The 23032-nt window shown below is 45.0% G+C and overlaps 2 protein-coding genes across 7 annotated transcripts in view; one reads left to right on the top strand and one right to left on the bottom strand.

Annotated features, from left to right (window-relative positions):
* RIC1 (RIC1 homolog, RAB6A GEF complex partner 1) overlaps nt 1–16659 on the top strand; it is a 190859-nt gene extending 174200 nt beyond the window's left edge. Inside the window, exons 25-26 of the mRNA XM_068235469.1 lie at nt 10076–10264; nt 12766–16659. Of these exons, the coding sequence (XP_068091570.1) occupies nt 10076–10264; nt 12766–13051 (475 nt within the window). The 3' untranslated portion in view covers nt 13052–16659. The remainder of the gene's footprint in view (nt 1–10075; nt 10265–12765) is intronic.
* Nucleotides 407–23032, bottom strand: part of ERMP1 (endoplasmic reticulum metallopeptidase 1) — a 133954-nt gene continuing 111328 nt past the window's right edge. For 3 of the 6 annotated variants that reach the window (XM_068235482.1, XM_068235522.1, XM_068235567.1), the window contains one exon: nt 407–608. In XM_068235482.1, the coding sequence (XP_068091583.1) occupies nt 519–608 (90 nt within the window). In that variant the 3' untranslated portion in view covers nt 407–518. Of the gene's footprint in view, nt 609–20109; nt 20129–23032 lie in introns of those variants that run through there. The other 3 variants (XM_068235512.1, XM_068235557.1, XM_068235549.1) reach the window with 3 other exon arrangements.

The raw sequence follows: 23032 nt of genomic DNA, 5'->3' as shown, positions 1-23032 counted from the left end.
GTGCGGATCCGCTAGGGTAATGTATTTCAATGGGCTGGTACACACCAGAGCTGGAGGCGTTTTGCAGAAACGCATACTCCCGGGCTGCTGCAGATTTTGAATTGCGGATGCGTTTCTGCCTCAATGTTAAGTATAGGAAAAACGCAAACCGCTCTGAAAAACGGCACTTCAGAGCGGTTTGCCAGGCGTTTTTTGTTACAGTAGCTGCTCAGTAACAGCTTTACTGTAACAATACATGAAATCTACTACACCAAAAACGCTTCCCAAAACCGCAAAATGCTAGCTGAAACGCTACAGAAAAAGAAGAAAAAGCGTTTCAAAATCTGCTAGCATTTTGCAGATCTGGTGTGCACCAGGCCTTTTTGTTTTGTTTGCTGCGTGCCTTCTATACACACACCAATATGAATTGGACGGCAATAATATTATTTATTTCAATAGGTTGTGTTTTCCCGTTCAAATAACGTGCAGGGAAATGCAGCAAATCGTCCCTGGTGGAAACGAGCACTCACTCTGCAGGGTTAAACTGACTGCTTTTTTTTAAATACTTCCCTCTTCCTTTTGCTGATAACATCTGTAAACACTTGAGACTGGCTGATGCAGATCCATTTCTGTAATGTCAGCAGAAGCAAGTCATTAGTAAGGAGTAGAATCAAAATTCATAATAAGCATTTTTGATCAAAGCCTCATTTAACTTATTTTAAACATTATTAGTACACACGTTATCTTCTGCAGGTTATTGAAATACATTTGGAAATTCGATTTGGCACTATTATGGCAACCATTCATAACCCTTTAATTATTTTTGAGTTATATATTTAAATTTCATTACCAAGCAAAGACTAAAAAGTGACACCCATGCTAACCTAGAAATAAAAAACACATATATAAGTAGATAAATACTAGTTCTACTTACATAACACATGTATTGTACTGTCCACATTACGATTCCTGTGAATCTTATAAAGGAAAAACAGGATCCTATTCTAGACAGTTTCCATCTTGGTCACCTTTGAATGAAGCTAATCCTGACATTTCCTCCCTCGCTCTTTTTTGTCCTCTTGCTAATTGTGTATTCGTTACCCACTCTCCTCCCAGAGTCTTCAGACACTCCCACTGAGGTCTATACTAGGAAGTGCACAGTCTTATGTCATTAGGAGGGGGATATAAAGGGAAAAGGAAGAATATATTATAGATAAAAAAAAATCCCCCAGCATGCAACTGTTTTGCCAGCCCATGGCAATTAAAGGGCCAGTTCTCCTAAGCTATATGATAACTCCAATCCATAACAGAAACAGTTTTGAATGCAGGATTAGCATCTTTATCACTTAACCACTTGAGGACCTAGGGCTTTCTACCCCTTAAGGACCGGCCACTTTTTTTCCATTCAGACCACTGCAGCTTTCACGGTTTATTGCTCGCTCATACAACCTACCACCTAAATGAATTTTGGCTCCTTTTCTTGTCACTAATAAAGCTTTCTTTTGGTGCTATTTGATTGCTCCTGCGATTTTTACTTTTTATTATATTCATCAAAAAAGACATAAATTTTGGCAAAAGAATGATTTTTTTTAACTTTCTGTGCTGATATTTTTCAAATAAAGTAAAATTTCTGTATACATGCAGCGCGAAAAATGTGGACAAACATGTTTTTGATAAAAAAAAAAACCCATTCAGTGTATATTTATTGGTTTGGGTAAAAGTTATAGCGTTTACAAACTATGGTGCAAAAAGTGAATTTTCCCATTTTCAAGCATCTATGACTTTTCTGACCCCCTGTCATGTTTCATGAGGGGCTAGAATTCCAGGATAGTATAAATACCCCCCAAATTACCCCATTTTGGAAAGAAGACATCCCAAAGTATTCACTGAGAGGCATAGTGAGTTCATAGAAGATATTATTTTTTGTCACAAGTAAGCGGAAAATGACACTTTGTGGAAAAAAAAAAAAAGTTTCCATTTCTTCTAACTTGCGACAAAAAAAAAATGAAATCTGCCACGGACTCACCATGCCCCTCTCTGAATACCTTGAAGGGTCTACTTTCCAAAATGGGGTCATTTGTGGGGTGTGTTTACTGTCCTGACATTTTGGGGGGTGCTTAATTGTAAGCACCCCTGTAAAGCCTAAAGGTGCTCATTGGACTTTGGACCCCTTAGCGCAGTTAGGCTGCAAAAAAGTGCCACACATGTGGTATTGCCGTACTCAGGAGAAGTAGTATAATGTGTTTTGGGGTGTATTTTTACACATACCCATGCTGGGTGGGAGAAATATCTCTGTAAATGACAATTTAATTTTTTTACACACAATTGTCCATTTACAGAGATCTTTCTCCCACTCAGCATGGGTATGTGTAAAAATACACCCCAAAACACATTATACTACTTCTCCTGAGTACGGCGATACCACATGTGTGGCACTTTTTTGCACCCTAACTGCGCTAAAGGGCCCAAAGTCCAATGAGTACCTTTAGGATTTCACAGGTCATTTTGAGAAATTTCGTTTCAAGACTACTCCTCACGGTTTAGGGCCCCTAAAATGCCAGGGCAGTATAGGAACCCCACAAATGACCCCATTTTAGAAAGAAGACACCCCAAGGTATTCCGTTAGGAGTATGGTGAGTTCATAGAAGATTTTATTTTTTGTCACAAGTTAGCGGAAAATGACACTTTGTGAAAAAAACACAATTAAAATAAATTTCCGCTAACTTGTGACAAAAAATAAAATCTTCTATGAACTCACCATACTCCGTACGGAATACCTTTGGGTGTCTTCTTTCTAGAATGGGGTCATTTGTGGGGTTCCTATACTGCCCTGGCATTTTAGGGGCCCTAAACCGTGAGGAGTAGTCTTGAAACGAAATTTCTCAAAATGACCTGTGAAATCCTAAAGGTACTCATTGGACTTTGGGCCCCTTAGCGCAGTTAGGGTGCAAAAAAGTGCCACACATGTGGTATCGCCGTACTCGGGAGAAGTAGTACAATGTGTTTTGGGGTGTATTTTTACACATACACATGCTGGGTGGGAGAAACACCTCTGTAAATGACAATCTTTTGATTTTGTTTACACACAATTGTCCATTTACAGCGGTATTTCTCCCACCCAGCATGGGTATGTGTAAAAATACACCCCAAAACACATTGTACTACTTCTCCCGAGTACGGCGATACCACATGTGTGGCACTTTTTTGCACCCTAACTGCGCTAAGGTGCCCAAAGTCCAATGAGTACCTTTAGGATTTCAGAGGTCATTTTTGTTTCAAGACTACTCCTCACGGTTTAGGGCCCCTAAAATGCCAGGGCAGTATAGGAACCCCACTAATGACCCCATTTTAGAAAGAAGACACCCCAAGGTATTCCGTTAGGAGTATGGTGAGTTCATAGACGTTTTTATTTTTTTGTCACAAGTTAGCGGAAATTGATTTTAATTGTTTTTTTTCACAAAGTGTCATTTTCCGCTAACTTGTGACAACTGACAGGTTGTATTGGGCCTGATCTGATGGATAGGAGTGCTAGGGGGGTGACAGGAGGTGATTGATGGGTGTCTCAGGGGGTGGTTAGAGGGGAAAATAGATGCAATCAATGCACTGGGGAGGTGATCGGAAGGGGGTCTGAGGGGGATCTGAGGGTTTGGCCGAGTGATCAGGAGCCCACACGGGGCAAATTAGGGCCTGATCTGATGGGTAGGTGTGCTAGGGGGTGACAGGTGGTGATTGATGGGTGTCTCAAGGTGTGATTAGAGGGGGGAATAGATGCAAGCAATGCACTGGCGAGGTGATCAGGGCTGGGGCCTGAGGGCATTCTGAGGGTGTGGGCGAGTGATTGAGTGCCCTAGGGGCAGATAGGGGTCTAATCTGATTAGTAGCAGTGACAGGGGGTGATTGATGGGTAATTAGTGGGTGTTTAGGGTAGAGAACAGATATAAACACTGCCCTTGGGAGGTGATCTGACGTCGGATCTGCGGGCGAACTATTGGTGTGGGTGGGTGATCAGATTGCCCGCAAGGGGCAGGTTAGGGGCTGATTGATGGGTGGCAGTGACAGGGGGTGATTGATGGGTGGCAGTGACAGGGGGTGATTGATGGGTGATTGACAGGTGATCAGTGGGTTATTACAGGGAAGGACAGATGTAAATAATGCCCTGGCGAATTGATAAGGGGGGGGGGGGGGTCTGAGGGCAATCTGAGCGTGTAGGCAGGTGATTGGGTGCCCGCAAGGGGCAGATTAGGGTCTGATCTGATGGGTAACAGTGACAGGTGGTGATAGGGGGTGATTGATGGGTAATTAGTGGGTGTTTAGAGGAGAGAATAGATGTAAACACTGCGTTTGGGTGGTGATCTGATGTCAGATCTGCGGGCGATCTATTGGTGTGGGTGGGTGATCAGATTGCCCGCAAGGGGCAGGTTAGGGGCTGATTGTTGGGTGGCAGTGACAGGGGGTGATTGATGGGTGATTGACAGGTGATCAGGGGGGATAGATGCATACAGTACACGGGGGGGGGGGGGGGGTCTGGGGAGAATCTGAGGGGTGGGGGGTGATCAGGAGGGGGCAGTGGGCAGCGGGGGAGATAAAAAAAAAATAGCGTTGACAGATAGTGACAGGGAGTGATTGATGGGTGATTAGGGGGGTGATTGGGTGCAAACAGGGGTCTGGGGGGTGGGCAGGGGGGGTCTGAGGGGTGCTGTGGGCGATCTGGGGCAGGGGGGGGAGAAATCAGTGTGCTTGGGTGCAGACTAGGGTGGCTGCAGCCTGCCCTGGTGGTCCCTCGGACACTGGGACCACCAGGGCAGGAGGCAGCCTGTATAATACACTTTGTAAACATTACAAAGTGTATTATACACTTTGTATGCGGCGATTGCGGGTTTAACATCCCGCCGGCGCTTCCATATAGCCAGCGGGATGTTGCGGCGGGCGAGCGGTGGCAGGCGCCGGCGGAGGATCGCGTCACGGATGACGCGATCGCTCCGCCCATGCCCTTAAATGGACCGCCGCCTCTGTGGGTGAGCCGGTCCTTAAGGGCTCCACTTCCCGGAAGTGGTTAATATACTCAGACCAGTTGCTCTTAAAGAGAGTCTGAAGCGAGAATAAATCTCGCTTCAGACCTCTTAGATAGCAGGGGCACGTGTGCTCCTGCTAAACCGCCGCTATCCCGCGGCTTAACGGGGGTCCCTTCACCCCCAAATCCCCTCGTTTCAGCGGGGGAGCGCTTCCTGGTTGGGGCAGGGCTAACCGCCGCAGCCCTGCCCCACGCGCGTCTGTCAGCGCGTATCTCCGCCTCTCCCCCGCCCCTCTCAGTCTTCCTTCACTGAGAGAGGCGGGGGAGAGTCGGCGATGCGCCGCTGATAGACGTGACTGGAGGCAGGGCTGCAGCCGTTAGCCCTGCCTCCAGGAGCGACCAAGTCTGCGACCAAGTGTTGCAGTGGGGGGTTTGGGGGTGAAGGGACCCCCGTTTAGCGGCGCTTTAGCAGGGGCACACGTGCCCCTGCTAACTATGAGCTCTGAAGCAAGATTTATTCTCGCTTCAGAGCCTCTTTAAAATTAGATTTTTATGGTGACAATCCCACTTTAAAAACATCAGCAGGACTCACTTGTTAGTGTATTTGTCAGTACGCCGCTGGTCAGCTTAGCACAAGGTGAGCTGAATGAAGGCTCACCCAGCTGCTACTCAAATTCCTGGGAGTGTTGAATACCATTTTCCCTCTGAGTTGTAGTAACTGAAGGTTAAGTAATTCAGGGTTGCCAGAACACCGAATTACCAGAGCATGGACTGCGCACTATAGCATTGCTGCATTAGCGGCGCCCAACTCAGACACACCTATGCCAACTCAGACACCATTAGACACACCCCTAGTCACACATACCACAAATAAATGAGTAAATACACATTTCCAGAGCTCAAATAAAAATAAGCAATACATACATTTAGAGCAGGGGTCTCAAACTCAATTTACCTGGGGGCCGCAGGAGGCAAAGTCAGGATGAGGCTGGGCCGCATAAGGAATTTCACAATCGCGGCGCATGGCAGCCTCTCTCACTCTTCCTTCACAGAGAGGGCAGGGAGAGGCGGCGATTGACCTCAGGAGGAGCAGAGCTGAAGCTAAAAGCTCTGCCCCCTTCCAGGAAATGCCGGCGGATTGCCCCCCTCGTTTAGCGGCAGGGATGCGGCGGATTACTTGGGAGCACTGAAGCGAACTATAAGGAAGCTTTTGCTGGCGAGGGCAACAAAATATTGTATCAAGGGCCGCAAATGGCTCGCGGGCCGCGAGTTTGAGACCCCTGATTTAGAGGAACAGAATAATAATGTTTCTCCTAACTTTTCTCCAAGGTGATAGTTTTAATGCATTATAACCTCTAGAGGACTGCTGTGTTAAACCCCCCTAAAGACCAGGCACATTTTCATTAAATTGGCCACTGCAGCGTTAAGGCCAACCTGCAGGACCGCAAAACACAGCGCACAAGTGATTCCTCCCCCCTTTTCTCCCCACCAACAGAGCTCTCTGTTGGTGGGGTCTGATCGCCCCCCCCCCCCCCCAGTGTTTATTTATTTATTTATTTTTTAAATAAAAACTTTTTTTTCTTCTTCCCTGTTGTATACCCCCTCCCTCCCCCCGCCAGCCAATCCCTGTGATCAGCTGTCATAGGCTTCAGCCTATGACAGCCGATCACCTCCGTGGCTCAGGAGGGGACAGCCGTGTCACACGGCTGTCCCCAGTACAGCGCTGCTGCTGATCGCATCGCTGTACGGGTAATTAGACGGCGTATCTAACAGTCCGCTCGGAGACTGAAGAGGGGGCGGAGCTCCGCCCTCCGAGAATGAGATGCGTGCGCGCGATCTCATTCAAAACAGAGCGCTAGGACTTTACGCCAGTTGACGTTAGGCGGTCCTGGGGCTGCCGTCGCGACCACGCCCATCGGCGTGACGCGGTCGGCAAAAGGGTAAAGGGACTCAGAGCACCTCTCATGGGCATGCCTTTAAGCCAGATGACTTCCAACAATGTCTTGCTATGATCCCTCTGGAGGAGCTTCTTGCAATGGCCATGCGTGTCACTTCCTTTTCCTGCTTCATTCAATGATGCACTTCTCTAACAGAGAAGAGAGGAGTGACCCGAAAGTTATAACATAGCCAAGATGGCAGCCACGATTTTTAAATTGAAATCGAACGAAAACTATTTCTATTGTAGAACGGCAATTCAGGCATCAAATGAAAGTGGGCAAGCTACAGAATGGTATGCATCTTTAAAGAGACACTGAAGCGAGAATAAATCTCGCTTCAGTGCTTATATTCAGCAGGGGCATATATGCCCCTGCTAAAACGCCGCTATCCCGCGGCTGAACGGGGGTCCCTTCACCCCCAAATCCCCCCCCCTGCAAAATGAACGACCAAATTGGTCGTAGATTTTGCTGCTCTTGAGGCAGGGCTAACGGCTGCAGCCCTGCCTCTCAGCGCCGTCTATCAGCGGCGCATCGCCGCCTCTCCCCCGCCCCTCTCAGCGAAGGAAGACTGAGAGGGGCAGGACGGAGATACACGCTGACAGACGCGCGTGAGGCAGGGCTGCGGCCATTAGCCCTGCCTGAATGCGGAAGAGATCCCCGCAAAGAACTGAGGGGATTTGGGAGGTAAGGGACCCCCGTTTAGCCGCGGGATAGCGGCGTTTTAGCAGGGGCACACATGCCCCTGCTGAATATAAGCACTGAAGCGAGATTTATTCTCGCTTCAGTGTCTCTAAGTACCTTGCAGTACAGGTCGGAGACTTAAAGGCATGCCTATGAGAGGTGCTCTGAGTCCCTTTAAAGAAAATCTGAGACGTGATCAATTGGTGTATTAAAACCCCCTTGGGCTTCCTACAGGGCTCCCTTGCTGTCCTCTTTTCGGCTTCGCCGTCCTTTTGCCCCAAACACCCCGACCCTCGGTAAACTGGTGTGCCAAGGTCTACTGCACATGCGCGGGTAGGCCGTCACGCTTCCACAGCCGGGAGTGTTCTGCACCGAAGCAGTCTCAAAACACTTGTGGGCATAGCAGTGTGGCAGGGCACAGATGCGCATGACTGGCCAGATTACCTGGGCAGATAAGTTAACGGAGCGGCTGGAGTAGACAGCGAGGAAGCCCACGCACCTCATGGGGCTGGGAGAATCCCCAGAGGAGTATAAATACATCAATTGATGACATCTCAGGTACACTTTAACCCACCAGCTAGCAAGAAAACACTCAGAATAATTTTGGCTGTACTTTTTCAACTACTTATGGTACTTTTTCAATTGCAGAGTGCTGAAAACCTTTTTTAAACCGAATATGAAAAATTATCTCCTAGGAGAAAAGTGAATTGAATAAGGGCTGTATGCTGGGCATACACGGTGTGGTGTTTTTTATTTATCAATCGAGCCGCTGATGGCTCGATTGATAATTTCCGACGTGTCCGATACCCCGCCGGATCGATTCTGCGCTCTATACCGGCGGGCAGGACAATAGAAGAGACAAGTGGAAGATAAGAAGGCGCCTGCGGGTACGAGCAGGAATCGATCCGGCCGTGCGCGGGGACGAGCCGCAATCTATCATGCGGCTCGATACACGGTACAAAACGTACCGTGTATCCCCAGCATTAGAATCTTGTGATGGTAGATGGTGTTCAGTAGCTATAATTAGACACTAATGGCAGGTAGGTTTGTTTGATAGACCCTAATGGCAGATCAGGGCTGTGGAGTCGGAGCAATTTTAGAGTACCTGGAATCGGTGGTTTTATAAACTAAGGAGTCCGTGAGGAGGATAATGTTTGTACGGACTCCACAGCCCTGGTAGTGATAGTTATATTTTTAGTGACAGATAGTGATTAGTGCATTCTAGTGGCAGGCAGGTAGTGAATGCTGCTCTAGGCTGTACAGAGCCCTGAGGGACACCAGATGGCATATTTTTTGGCATCAGCTAATGAAGGAGATTCTTCAGATGTAGACAGGTTCGGCATCCTTTGTAAATGCAGACCTAGAAAAACATTGGGGTCTAAACTGGGGCTTCAAAGTTAACCGGTTACCACTTATATGCTTGTAGCTGTGATCATAAATCAATTACTGTGACATTGCTTTGGTTTTCCAATGTAATAAAGGCAACTTTATTCTACTTTCAAAAAGACCATTAAACCACATAAAAACAAGGGCCAAGAGTGGAGCGCTCCCATACGCAAGCCACTCGCATCAGTCGGTCCGCACTCTGGCAATGTTATTCTGGAGTCTTTTTGATAGCTGATGAATAAAGTTACCTATATTACATTGGAAACCCATAGCAGTGTCACAGTAATTGATTTATGATTATGTCTGCTACTTGGGATGCTGCTCCTGCATCTGCAGTTCAGGGGCCATAATGATATGGCGAGATCATGGTTTATATTGTATGCTCATAGCTCTTATGCAGATATCTCCTCCCTTGTTGCTACAAACAACGGTACCCATGCTGAACCTGCTGGTACTTACATTAGGGAAAAGAGGTGCTGAAGGGTGTTGTTGAATTGCCTTAGCTTCATTTTCGGGTTCTAGACAAGCATGAAGTGTTTCATTGCGTGCTGACTGCAGTAGGGACTAATTCTACGCATAATTCTTCCGTCTTGACCTAGTAGAAAATTACTAAATTCTATTTTGAAACCTAAGATCCCCCAATTTTGACAACCTATTACTATTAGTTCCAAGTTGTGGTAGATGCCTATATGTGGAGCATGCAGTTGCCCTGATAGCTTGCATATCATATAGCTGGCTATACTGTATGGAGGTAGTGACTTGGCTAATAGCACTGTCCATACAATACTATGCATCTCTTTACAACAACAAATTTGACAAGTGATGTAGGAGGCAAAATATGATGATCTGAGTGCTGTATACACTAAGGGTTTTTAGTTCCATATTCCATGCAAACATTCTAGAACATAAAACCAAAGCTGTGGGCACATTTGAATACTTGTTAGCACACGCCAGAGCTACTTAGTACTGCTGAAAGGTGAACTACAAATCAGTATAAACATGCAGCTCTAGTAGCTCTATTAATGTCATGCTAATAGTTAGGCTGTAAATATTCAAGACTTTTGGTTGCACTCTTATACAGATACTTGCTGCATGTGTTCATGGAAGCAGGATGCCTGGAGTGGTGTGTGGTCATTGGTCTTGTACTGCGAGAATCATCAGTCATCAACCAGGTGTTAAACTTTATGCAATGCCCAGAGGTTGCAGAAGAAATGTTACAGGGGATACTAACTGGGCTGCAAGCTGTGGATGGTTGGGCCACCACTGACTGGTGAGTATGAACACAGAGATGATTTATTGTTTGTTGAAAGACGTATTGTATTTATTGATTAAAGCAAAAGCAATTGCATACTGGAGAGAAATAGTACCATTTAGAATTTAACCACTTGCCGACCGCACACTCATACCGTGCGGCGGCAAAGTGGTAGCTGGAGGACGCGTCGCCAGGTGCCTCCCTAATTATTCAGGAAAGGCCGCTCGCGCGAGCGGGTCTCAATAGCCCGCGAGCCGCTGATTGCGGCTCGCAGACTAAATGTAAACGTAGGAGACATATGTCTCCTTTGTTTACAATGTACGGCGCTGCTGCGCAGCAGCGCCGTAAGGCAGATTGGCGATCCCCGGCCAATCAGCGGCCGGGGATCGCCGCCATGTGACAGGGGACGTCCTGTCACTGGCTGCACAGGACGGATAGCGTCCTGTGCAGCCCGGATCGCTGGGGATGACAGGTAGGAGAGAGAGGGGGGGAATTCCGCTGCGGGCAGGCAGGAGCGATCAGACCCCCCCCCCCCCTGCACATCATCCCCACAGGGGGGGGGGGGGGGAAAGGGGGGCGATCTGGTCGCTCTGCCTGCACCCTGATCTGTGCTGGGGGCTGCAGAGTCCACCCAGCACAGATCACTAAAAACAGCGCTGGTCCTTAGGGGGGGGGGGGTAAAGGGTGGGTCATCAAGTGGTTAATCCTATAAAAGGAGGGGGATTAAAATGTGGCTAGAAGATGCAGTCTGAAAAATTGGGTAAATGAATAATGCAAAGTACGGTAATTGGATTGGTTGATTCTTTTTCAGATAAAGGCCCCCCCCTTTTTTTTTTTTTTACGTTCTAGTTTTCTGGCTGTAATGCTGGCTCTCTAATAAGAATACTTTGTAAGCCTCTTCTCACCAGTGGCATAGCTAAGTAGCTATGAGCCCCAGTGTGAATTTTACATTGGGTGCCCTCAGACCCCCTCTATAGTACCACAGGTGTCGAACTCCAGGCCTGGAGGGCCAGATCCATGCCAGTGTTTAGGATGGACTGAGAAAGAGGAATGTGTTCTACCTGATGGACCACACCTTTCCTGATTGAGACCCATCAATTAATTTGAGCTGTGTCCAAATGTGTGAGGACCTCGGCTCTGGAAGGGCTGGTTTGTCATCCCTCCTCTATATATAACAATTGATAAAAAGCACGAATACCTGCCAAGGACCACTATAGTGTCAGAGAGGTGTAAGCATTTCTGGAATTTTGACACAATCCCAAAACGATTGAATAAAAGAGATTTTAGATGTAATGTGTATGGGTGCTCTATGCCATTACTGCTATGTATAAAGGCACAAACAACCTTACAACTTAAATTAACAAATCTATTCCTTATTTATTTTTAATCAACACTACATTTATTACAGTGAAGAAATACATTCTATCCAAGGTGTCACTTTGACAAATACATTTTACATTTACATTCAAGAATAAAGAAACCTTACTAGGTTGCAGGACTTTCACAAAACCAACCACACACACCATTCAATTTATGACAAATTTAATTAGATTTTTCTAAGTTCAATCAAATTTATCAATCTCAATTTATTTCTTCTTACACAATTGATTGTTTTAATTGATTTGGGGAAAAATTTAACAGAAAAGTTGTAACGTGTGGCCACCATTAGTATAATGCTGGGAATACACGGTTCGTTTTTGCCTTCGTTTAAACCTTCGATTCGTTCGGTAAACGAATCGAGTGTTGAAAACGTATGTGAAAATAGTCATAATCTCATTATAGTTTCGATTAATAGACCCCAAAAACGAACGACTAGTGATCGAACATGTTTGATATTATCTCTCTTTATCCATCTAATCGAGCCATTGGTAGGCTTGATGGCTGTTCAGATCGATTATATATTCGTTTATGCTAGTCCGTCCCTGTAAAAAGGGATTTTCGTTTCGTTTCTTTGCAGCCTTCGATCATTGGAAAAACGAAACCATCAGAATCGGAAAAAAAAACGAAACCGTGGGTGGTGATATTAACCGTATGACCGATTATTTCGGGATCGAAAAGGACAAAAGGCACAATCGAAACGAAGGTTTAAACGAAGGCAAAAACGAACCGTGTATTCCCAGCATAACATTTCTACCTGAATCTAAAGCCAGATTGGGGATAATCACACTGGAACCCATGGGGAGAATATACATAGCTGTATGCAGATAGTGTACTGGGCCAGATTTGAACCTGGTACTTTAATGCTGCACAGCTCAAGTGCTGTCCAAACACAAAGTCCAATAAACAGTGGAAACCGAGAAGCAGAATGCATAGACAGGGAGGCCCACCTGATTTGGTTGTTCATTATGCCTTATCACAGGACTGATTTGACAGAATTACAAGTCCCTTGGCAGGAAAACGGATTTCAATGTTTAATCTTTTGCATGTTTATTGCAATAGCCTTACTTTCCTTTCCTTACCTTTGTATGTTTGTTTTTGTTTATTTGCTGACATAACTGTATCTGTATGCTCATCTGCAGCCCTGGATATAAGCCATTCCTAAACATCATCAAGCCTCAGCTCCAGAAACTTAGTGAAGCCACAGTAGAGCAAGTTCAGCCTGAAGCATTTCAGCCCACCGTCATCTCAAAGGTCACAGAACAGTGCAACCCTAGAGCAGAGGAGAGCCGCAGCTTGAGCAGCCACAGTGCCAGCCCTCAGTGTGACCCAGGCAGCTGTAATGTCAGCAGACATGAGGAGACTGTGTCCAGACAGGAGCAGGAGGAGGCCTTCCAGGAAGGAAGCTACGATTGCATTATTTCCTAACACAGCGAAAGCTCTGCAGACTGAAATCACATCAGTATTACTGACAAAGTCGCCAGTGGTTGGTCATCCAGCCGACACTTCCAATGGATGTGAGACGACATGTCTTCAGTGATTTCCAAGAAATCATCTCTAAGATATATGAAGCCTTATGTTTGCATTTTCTACGGATACACTTTTTCTCTCACCCCTCTTTAAAAAATACATTTTTACTCTTCTTAATAAGAATTCTTCAGAGAGCTTGATAAATGAATTGCTCCTAGATCATGGAGACAAAGCTGAACTTGTATCCTAAAGCGATAAATATACTTCAGATATGTTTGAAGTACAGAGAAAAGGGCCTTTACTACAATCTGGATTACAAGTTCCCACCTGGTGTGTAAATGAAATAATAATCCTTCCTCTGGGCACATCTAATGTAGTGTTCTGCCTTTGAGTGATTATTATTTCACAGACTCTGCAGACGAGAGTTCAGCAATTCAGCCACCCACTCGTTTCATGTTCTCCTAACCAACAATGCTGAGAGCTTTTGTGGTGGTGTTGGCTGCAGCCTCAGCAGTTTTCCCTCAAGGAGGCTTCATGAATACAGCCTAATTGTGTAAATTGCCTGGAATGGATTGTAGGAGGCTGCCGAGTATTTTGAGTGCTATGATCTTTTTCTTTCATACGTCCTGAAAAAAGTTCGGTATTACAGTGATATATCGCTATGTATTTTTGTGAATATTTCTAAAGACGATAAAGATTGTCCCTTATGGTTTTGGATCTGTGAGTTAATGTCGCAGGGCCGTTCTAGCCAGCCTGCCTCCCATCTGGAAAGCCATTTTCTTTGCACTTTTGCAATGGACAAAACCTTATCTAATATCAGTTCATCAGCCACACTGTGCATCTACAGAAAGATCATTTTAATTACTGTGACTCAATCCTGAACAGCCCTCCTCCTATTAACTTTTTTTTTTAATAAGGTACAACAAGGTTCTTATTTATTACCTTTGTACATTCATCTGAACAGAGGATTTTTGTAAATAAAAGTAAAAAAAAATTGTGTTCTCAGATGCTATCCGCAACAGTAATTTCATCTATAAGCAAAATGTATTTTTGAGCATTTTTTATAAAGTGTATGATTTAACCTTTATTTTAACTTCCATGGAACATGCACCTGCATAGGCAGGGACAAGGCGTGACATGTATGTTGTGTGACCTATCATCTCCTCTTGCCATATCGTTTTACCTAACTTGGATTGGAATTGCAAATGAAGGCTAAAAACCTCACATAACAGTATTACGATAATGAATTTGGCCTTTTTGTATTGTGCAATTTGAACTAATTAAAAACAAAAATCACGCATGCTATTTCATACATAACAAACATACATGTTTATTTTTATAAGAGATCTATTTATTATGTGGACCAAATGTTTCTAGTAAAACAATGGAATGTGATGAAAAGCTAAGTAAAGGGAGATGGTTATTAAACACAGGTTTTACCTAAATAACTGCATGGATTGAGGTGGCATACTTGCGAATGGACAGAGGATGCTGGTACTATATGGAAATGTGCTCTGGCTTTTTCAGATGCCATTCAGACTTCAACATGGCATGAAACTGTCACCCACAATAACGCAACCCTATCTGACATATCTACTCAAATGATTTTATACTTTTTGCATTGAACTGTAGATACGTATAAAACACACTGTTTCACTTAACTGGGGCTTCTGCAAGCCCCCAGCAGCCATCCTGTCCTGTGCCGGTTCTCCACAAGCCTCTGTTCTCCCGCCGCCGTTCCGTTCCTTGACTTGTAAGTCGAGGCCAGTGCAGTCCTGCCAAGCGTATATTTTTCTTTGTGTTCCCCTCTGCAATAACGCTATTGCTGAGGGGAATGCAAAGAAAGGATATGCATGGCCAGAGCCACGTAGGCCCAGTGGCCCAGCTGCAAAACTGAAAGTAGCTGGCGGCGGTAGAATGGTGGATGATGGAGGACCGGTGCGGGACAGGACAGCTGCTGGGGGCTTGCAGCCTTGCACGCCCCAGGTAAGTGAAACAGTGAGTTTTATATGTATCTACAGTTCTGCTTTAACCACTTGAGGACCCACCCTTTACCCCCCCCTTAAGGACCAGCGTTGAATTATGTTATCTGTGCTGGGTGGGCTCTACAGCCCCCAGCACAGATCAAACACCAGGCAGAGAGATCAGATCACCCCCTTTTTCCCCTTTAGGGGGATGATGTGCTGGGGTGCGTGTGGCTGGCGGGGGGGGCACCTCAAAGCCCCCCTCCGCGGCGAAATTCCGCTTCCCCCTCTCCTACCTGGCAGCCCTGGTGATCTGGGCTGCACAGGATGCTATCCGTCCTGTGCAGACTGTGACATGACGTCCCCTGTCACATGGCGGCGATCCCCGGCCGCTGATTGGTCGGGGATCGCCGATCTGCCTTACGGCACTGCTGCGCAGCAGCGCCGTACAATGTAAACAAAGCGGATTATTTCTGATCGCGGCTCGCAGGCTATTCACGGAGCCCCCTGCCGTGAATTGACAGGAAACAGCCGCTCGCGCGAGCTTCCTGATTAATTAGCCTGCAGCCGGCGCCGCAGAACTGCGTCGCTGGTCCTGCAGCTGCCACTTTGCCGACGCGCGTTATGAATGCGCGGTCGGCAAGTGGTTAAGCTGCTAGGTGTTAGTGTCAGAAATTATACAGGTATCTAATACATTTCTGAACTTCATTGGTCAGGGCTTTTAAAAATAATAATTTTTTATATATCATTTAGACTGTCTAAGGTGTCAACATATATACACCCAGTTCTACCCACCTAATGATGCCTTAAATGTACTGTGCTTTTCATGGGATTTTCCAGTTACTTTACAGTAAAGAAAATGTAGCAGAAAAAGTCCATTGTGGGGGCGCATTACAAATAAAGGCTTGTGATCTCAATTCCTACAGTGACAGTTAAAGGGAACCTTAACTGAACAGGGGGGTAAAGAGTTATACTTACCTGGGGCTATTACCAGCCCCCTGCAGCAGTCCTGTGCCCTCGGAGCCGCTCTGGAATCCTCCGGTCCCCCGCTGTCACTTAGTTTCGTTTTTGACGACTCACCAGTCGGCCGGCTGCCATGCGTATTATTGGACGCATTCCCTACTGCAATTAGTGCTGCTGTGGACCGCAACACGTACAAAGATACGCGTTGCCACATATCTACGCTTGCGGAATACGGCAGCGGTCCGCAACAGCGCTAATTGCAGTAGGGAATGTGTCCAATAATATGCATGACGGCCGGCCAACTGGTGAGTCATCAAAAACGAAACTAAGTTCACAGTGGAATCCATCAGCATAAAGCAGTGCAATACTGCATACCATGTGTTAACATGCAGGAAGCCTATGTTTCTGTATGTGTTGCACCACACATATGATGCAACTTTCCTTTCCATTGTGGTATTGCTTTTTCAGGATATGGACTGGAGCATAACTAAAAATCACTGGGTTACCCTGCAAAACTTTGCATAACCCCCCCCCCCAAAAAAAAAAATTAAAGTAAAGGTAGCCAGCTATAGGCACTTGCAGTATTGGTAGACCGGCATAGGTGCTGCCAGTATACGTAGCTGCATATACATGCCCCAAGTATAGGTTAGTCAGGTAAAGGTGCCCCCAGTATAATTTAGCCAGGTAACGTTGCCCCCCAAAATAGGTTACTCAGGCATATAAGTTCCACAGTAGAGGTAGCCTGGAGGGGGGGCATAACTCCCTCCTCAATCACCTGCCTCCCCCCCCCCCCCCACCGGCTCCTCCCTCCAGAAATGTTAGCGGCAGGGAACTTACTTGCGCGTTCCAAGTATCGCCTGAGCTCTGCGTGTCTCCACCTTCTTGTTGCTAATGCCACTAATAATAAGTGGAGTCAGCGGCGTTCGAGAAAGAAAAGGGAGACACTTAAAGCTCAGTCACCACTTGGAACGTGTTCTAGAGAAGGGGGGGTGGACCCAGGTGAGGGTGAGTTGGGCTCCCCTCTCTGCCACTGTGTGCCCACTGCCCTTCAAAATGGCCCTGGGCACCTGAATATGGAATGCCCCAATGTGAATGTAGCCTAAATGATATTTGGTAGCCTCTAACAGCTTGTTCACACTATGAGCTTGATTCATTAAACCGTGATAATTTTTATCACAGTCACGCTAGCATTTTTTGCACATTATAGGGTGCGTAACTGGTTTTGTATGAAATTGTGGCTATTTTCACGTGAAGTCACATTTGCGTGTGAAAATTGCCACGATTTCACACAAATTGTGTTTGCGTGCATTATAACGCGCGTAACGGTTTTTGTGCACAAACTGCTAGCGTGACCGTGATAAGTTATCACTGTTTAGTGAATCAAGCCCTATGAGCGCTAGCTTTTTTTTTTTTTGCGCTGCTGATTTTGCAAATGGCTCTAAAAGGGCTTGTGTAATGATTTCCTATAAGTGTTCAAAGTTGAGCATTTGGATTTTTTTTTAAATCGTAAACATGCTACCTGTACTATTTTTTTAAGGGCTTTGGCTCAATGGCAGTTGTAGGGAAATCACAAAGCTCTTGAAAAAGTGCTTTGTAATTTTCCGAGCGCTTTGATAAATAAATACATTGGCCTCAATTCACTAAGCTTATCTCCTGTCTTTAACCACTTGCCGACCGCGCACTCATAATGCGCGTCGGCAAAGTGGTAGCTGCAGGATCAGCGATGCACATCTGCGTCGCCGGCTGTAGGCTAATTAATCAGGAAACAGCCACTCGCGCGAGCGGCTGCTTCCTGTCAATTTACGGCGGGGGGCTCTGTGAATAGCCTGCGGGCTGCCGATCGCAGCTCGCAGGCTAAATGTAATCACAAGCGGAAATAATCCGCTTTGTTTACATTTATATAACGTTGCTAACAGTAGCAGCGTTGTACTGGATCAGCGATCCCTGGCCAATCAGCAGCCGGGGATCGCTGTCACATGACAGGCAGGAGCCTGTTAGAGGCTGCACAGGACAGATCCGTTCCTGTGCAGCCTCCGATCTCCGGGGCAGGGAGGGAGAAGGGGTGGAGGGGGCTTTGAGGTGCCCCCCTCCCCTGCCACCCACACGCATGCAGTAGCAATCAGAACCCCCCAGCACATCATCCCCCTAGTGGGGGAAAAAAGGGGGCGATCTGGTCGCTCTGCCTGTTATTTGATTTGTGCTGGGGGCTGTAGAGCCCACCCAGCACAGATCTTAGAATTCAGCGCTGGTCTTTAAGGTGGGGGTGAGTCCTGAAGTGGTTAATAACTCTTCTAGAGTTGTTACCATGGTGATAAGGCATGTAGTATTCAGGAAATATTTTACCTCAGGCAAACCTAAGTTAACTCTTTAATCCTTAAAATAACTCCACAGTTAAAGACAGACTGTTCATTAGCTGCGTGTGAAAATAACTACAGAGGAGTTAATGAAAGAAATGAAGAGATAATATAACTCTCACTATGTGGAGGTAAGTTTTCTCTTGCCTTATCTCCAGCATGATCTTAGTGAATTGAGGCCAATGTATTTATTCATTTCCGGGTTAAAGAGTTCACTTCCTGATTGACATCAGGAAGTGAAAAAACAATTACTCATCAACAGCGCTTAGAAAATCACTTTTCTAAGCTGAAAGTACTTGTAAAAGTGATTTCAAAATCACCCCATAAAATTGCCAGCACTTGCCATTTATAATGTGAACAATGGTATTAATCAGCTTTAGCTTGCAAATGACTAACTGAGGCAAGAGGAACAATGGCCTCAATTCACTAAGGTTATCTCCTGTCTTTAATAACTCTTCTAGAGTTGTTACCATGGTGATAAGGCATGTAGTATTCAGGAAACATTTTACCTCAGGCAAACCTAAAGTTAACTCTTCTGTCTAAGTTAACTCTTCAATCCTTAAAATAACTCCAGAGTTAAAGACAGGATGTTTATTAAATGCATGTGAAAATAACTACAGAGGAGGTAACTTAAGGAATGAAGAGATAAGATAACTCTCTCTTATGTGGAGGTAAGTTTTCTCTTGCCTTATTATCTCCAGCATAATCTTAGTGAATTGAGGCCATTGAGGTTTCAACTCCAGTTAGGAGCATACAATTCCATGGGCCTGTTCACAGTACTGCATTGTAACAGATTACGTTATAACTCACTGCATGCAGGCTCTGCATTAAAGTATATGCACAGTCTCCATTGCAGCTCACACTGTTATAGAACATGTTATACAACTGACCACTGTGAACCTAATCTGAGTGCTATAATGTTCTGAGAGTTGACAAAACTACCTCCTAAATAGTAGGTGTGGTCACTGAGATGCACATTTATGTTACACAGTGTACCAATAAAATCTGTAAATGTTCTAATTAAATATATCTTACTCAAACTGCATTAACTTGCAATTATTTGCATCTCATTAACCATCCCTACTGAGTAGAGCTGAGGGAAAAAGCAACAATTAGTAGAGATGGGGAAAATGGAGCATTATAGAGATCAGACACTCCTCTTACACAGCAGCTTTTACAGCATTCTGGTGAGGCCGTGTGATAGCAAATTTTAGCCACTAGTGTTTGGAATGCAACATGCTAAATGTTTCCTGTAAAGTAGGGAAGAGAACAGAGGCAGGAAAATGCTTTGGAAGAGCACTGTACACTTTGATACTTATGGTTTCAATATACCAGGTGAATAGTACCAGTTTTTGGTTGTGAGCAAATCTTACTATAATCTCAAAATGGCCTTTATTATATATTAATATCTGTACATCGTTAAATGTAATTTCTCTGGTGCAATAAAAACAAAATAATCCATTTAAAGATAAAACTATCACTGGCTGTAGGCTGGGTGCGGTTTCATGTCCATTTCAGCAATTTAATTAGTGGAACCTGTGTTTTTGACCATCCTCCCTTCAATGAGAACACAATTCTTCTCCAAACACAATTCTCCATTCTCTGTAGGGAAAAACCTCTTCTGGATTCTGTTACAATGCTCTGTGCACAATTCTGTCAGACACTAATTCAAATAAGTGCAATAAATTATTAAAGTAATAAAGCTATGGTTACATGCTTTTTCCATTCACTTGACTTGTTGTGATTATTCTTGGCTGTGGAACACAAGAGTAAACTTGTAAATGAAACAAACCAATTAATGCTCAACTAAAAAGTCAAGGAACAAAACCATTCAAGCGGCAAGACTTTGATGGAGGGTGGTAGATTCACATAACTCAGCCTACTGCTGGTCAGTGAGGTGCAAATAATTCCGAGTTCATGCAGTACAGTAGAATCTGTAAACTCCAAGTAACCAGGAACTGTAGTTTCCTATATCAGAATTGGTCATACATTGTATATTTATACAGACAAATTTGCTGGGACCTGAGAACTGAGTTTACTATATCCAGGAGGTTTACTACAAGATTCTACTATATACCATATATACTCAGGTATAAGTAGACAATCACTTTTTCATCAAAAAACCGGAACAAACAAATTTCACTCATGTATAATTTGTTTCCACAGTATAAATCTAACACACACACTATTCTCGAATCCAGCTAAGGGCTGGTGCACACCAAAACCCGCTAGCAGATCCGCAAAACGCTAGCAGATTTTTAAACGCTTTTTTTTATTTTTATGAGGCGTTTTGCGGATTGCTGCTGCGGTTTTCAGTATAGTAGATTTCATATATTGTTACAGTAAAGCTGTTACTGAACAGCTTCTGTAACAAAAACGCCTGCAAAACCGCTCTGAAGTGCCGTTTTTCAGAGCGGTTTGCGTTTTTCCTATACTTAACATTGGGGCAGAAACGCATCCGAAATCCAAAAAATGCCTCACCCAGGCATTTTTCGTTTCTGCAAAACGCCTGCCGCTCTGGTGTGCACCACCCCATTGAGATACATTGACCAAGCAGATCCGCAGCCGCAAGCGGATCTGAAAACGCCCAAAAAGCCGCTCGGTGTGCACCAGCCCTCAATGCAGTCACATTTATTGTGCTCCATTTCATGATACAGATGGCCAATTGCACAAAACATACAGCCAAAGCAACCCAGTAGTTAGAGCAAAGAAGTGGAAAATTCTTGAATGGACAAATCGGTTAACCTAATTGACCATGCATTTCACTTGTTGAAGACTAAACTTCAGAATGAAAGACCCACAAACATCAACTAAAAGCTGCTGCAGTAAAGGCCTGGCAAAGCATTAAAGGGGAACTGAAGTAAGAGGTATACGGAGGCTGCCATATTTTTCCTTTTAAATCAATACCAGTTGACTGGCAGCCCTGCTGGTCTATTTCTCAGCAGTAGTATCTAAATAACATCAGAAACAAGCATGCAGTTAGTCTTGTCAGATCTGACTTTGAAGTCTGAAACACCTGATCTGCTGCATGCTTGTTGAGGGGCTATGGCTAAACATATTAGAGGCAGAGGATCAGCAGGGCTGCCAGGCAACCGGTATTGCTTAAAGAACAAGCAACACCCATGCTACCCTAGAAATAAAAACACATATAAGTAGATAAATACTACTACTTACATAACAGATTTATTGTGCTATCCACGTAATGATTCCTGTGAATTTTACAAAGGAAAAGCAGAAAATCTTATTCTAGGCAGTGGCCATTTTGCCAAGCTAATGTTGACATACCCTCCCTGACTTGTTTTCCCCCCTCCCTTCACTTGCTCATTGTGTCTTCATTAGCTGCCCTCCTCCCAGAATCTTCAGATACTCCCACTGAGGTGTATACTAGCAACGTCACTGTCTTTTGTTTGCAGCAAGACCGGGAAATAAATGGAAGAGGAGGAATATACTATAGATAAAAAAAAACTCCCAGCATTCAACTGTTTGGCACTAGGGCTAGTGCTCCTAAAGTATGTGATAACTGCAAACCATAACAGCAGAAACCGTTTTGAATGCAGGATTAGCATCTTTATCACTTAATACACTCAGACCAGTTGCTGTTGAAATTTGCTTTTTATGGTGACAATACCGCTTTAAAAGGAAATAAACATGGCAGCCTCCATATACCTCACTCTTCAGTTCCCCTTTAAAAAGGAGGAAACAGCATCTGGTGATGTCCATAATTTCAAGACTTCAAACCGTCATTGCCAGCAAAGGGTTTTCAACCAAGTATTATGTAGTTAGAAAACAAGTTTTGTAAAATTAATACTATGGCTAACAAATTATGCAAGCTTTCTGGGATCTAGGCCCCTTCTTCAGGCATATTTCCAGATGTTAACATAATTTGTTTGGCTAAAACAGTACAGAAACTTTTTTTTGCTACTACAACAAAGTATTAGAAATTAACTTTTTTTTTGTCTTAATTTGTCCAATTACTTTTAAACCCCTGACATTAAGGGATTTAATAAAAAAAATGTTGCTTTAAATTTTTATGCAATTGTTTAGTTCACCCCTCTGCATTAAAGGGAACCTAAACTGAGAAGGATTTGGATTTTACCTTTTAAAAGAATACCAGTTGCCTGACACTTTTAAGCACAGCCCATCAACAAGCCTGCAGATCAGGTGCTCTGACTGAAGTCAGACTGGATTAGCTGCATGCTTGTTTCAGGCCACTACCGCAGCCAAAGAGATCAGCAGGACTGCCAAGCAACTGGTATTGTTTGAAAGTAAACATCCATATACCTCTCAGTTACGGTTCCCCTTAAAGGGAACCTAAACTAAGGATATGGATTTTTCCTTTTAACCACTTGCCGACCGCACGCTTATACCGTGCGTCGGCAAAGTGGCAGCTGCAGGACCAGCGACGCAGTACTGCGTCGCCAGCTGCAGGCTGATTAATCAGGAAGCAGCCGCTCGTGCGAGCGGCTGCTTCCTGTCAAATCACGGCGGGGGGCTCCGTGAATAGCCTGCGGGCCGCCGATGGCGGCTCGCAAGCTAAATGTAAACACAAGCGGAAATAATCCGCTTTGTTTACATTTGTACGGCGCTGCTGCGCAGCAGCGCCGTAAGGCAGATCGGCGATCCCCGGCCAATCAGCGGCCGGGGATCGCCGCCATGTG

Source organism: Hyperolius riggenbachi, chromosome 1 (assembly GCF_040937935.1).
Source record: "Hyperolius riggenbachi isolate aHypRig1 chromosome 1, aHypRig1.pri, whole genome shotgun sequence".
Lineage (NCBI taxonomy): Eukaryota > Metazoa > Chordata > Amphibia > Anura > Hyperoliidae > Hyperolius > Hyperolius riggenbachi.
Note: the sequence above shows the minus strand (reverse complement) of the source record. Positions and strands in the feature narration are given on the sequence as shown.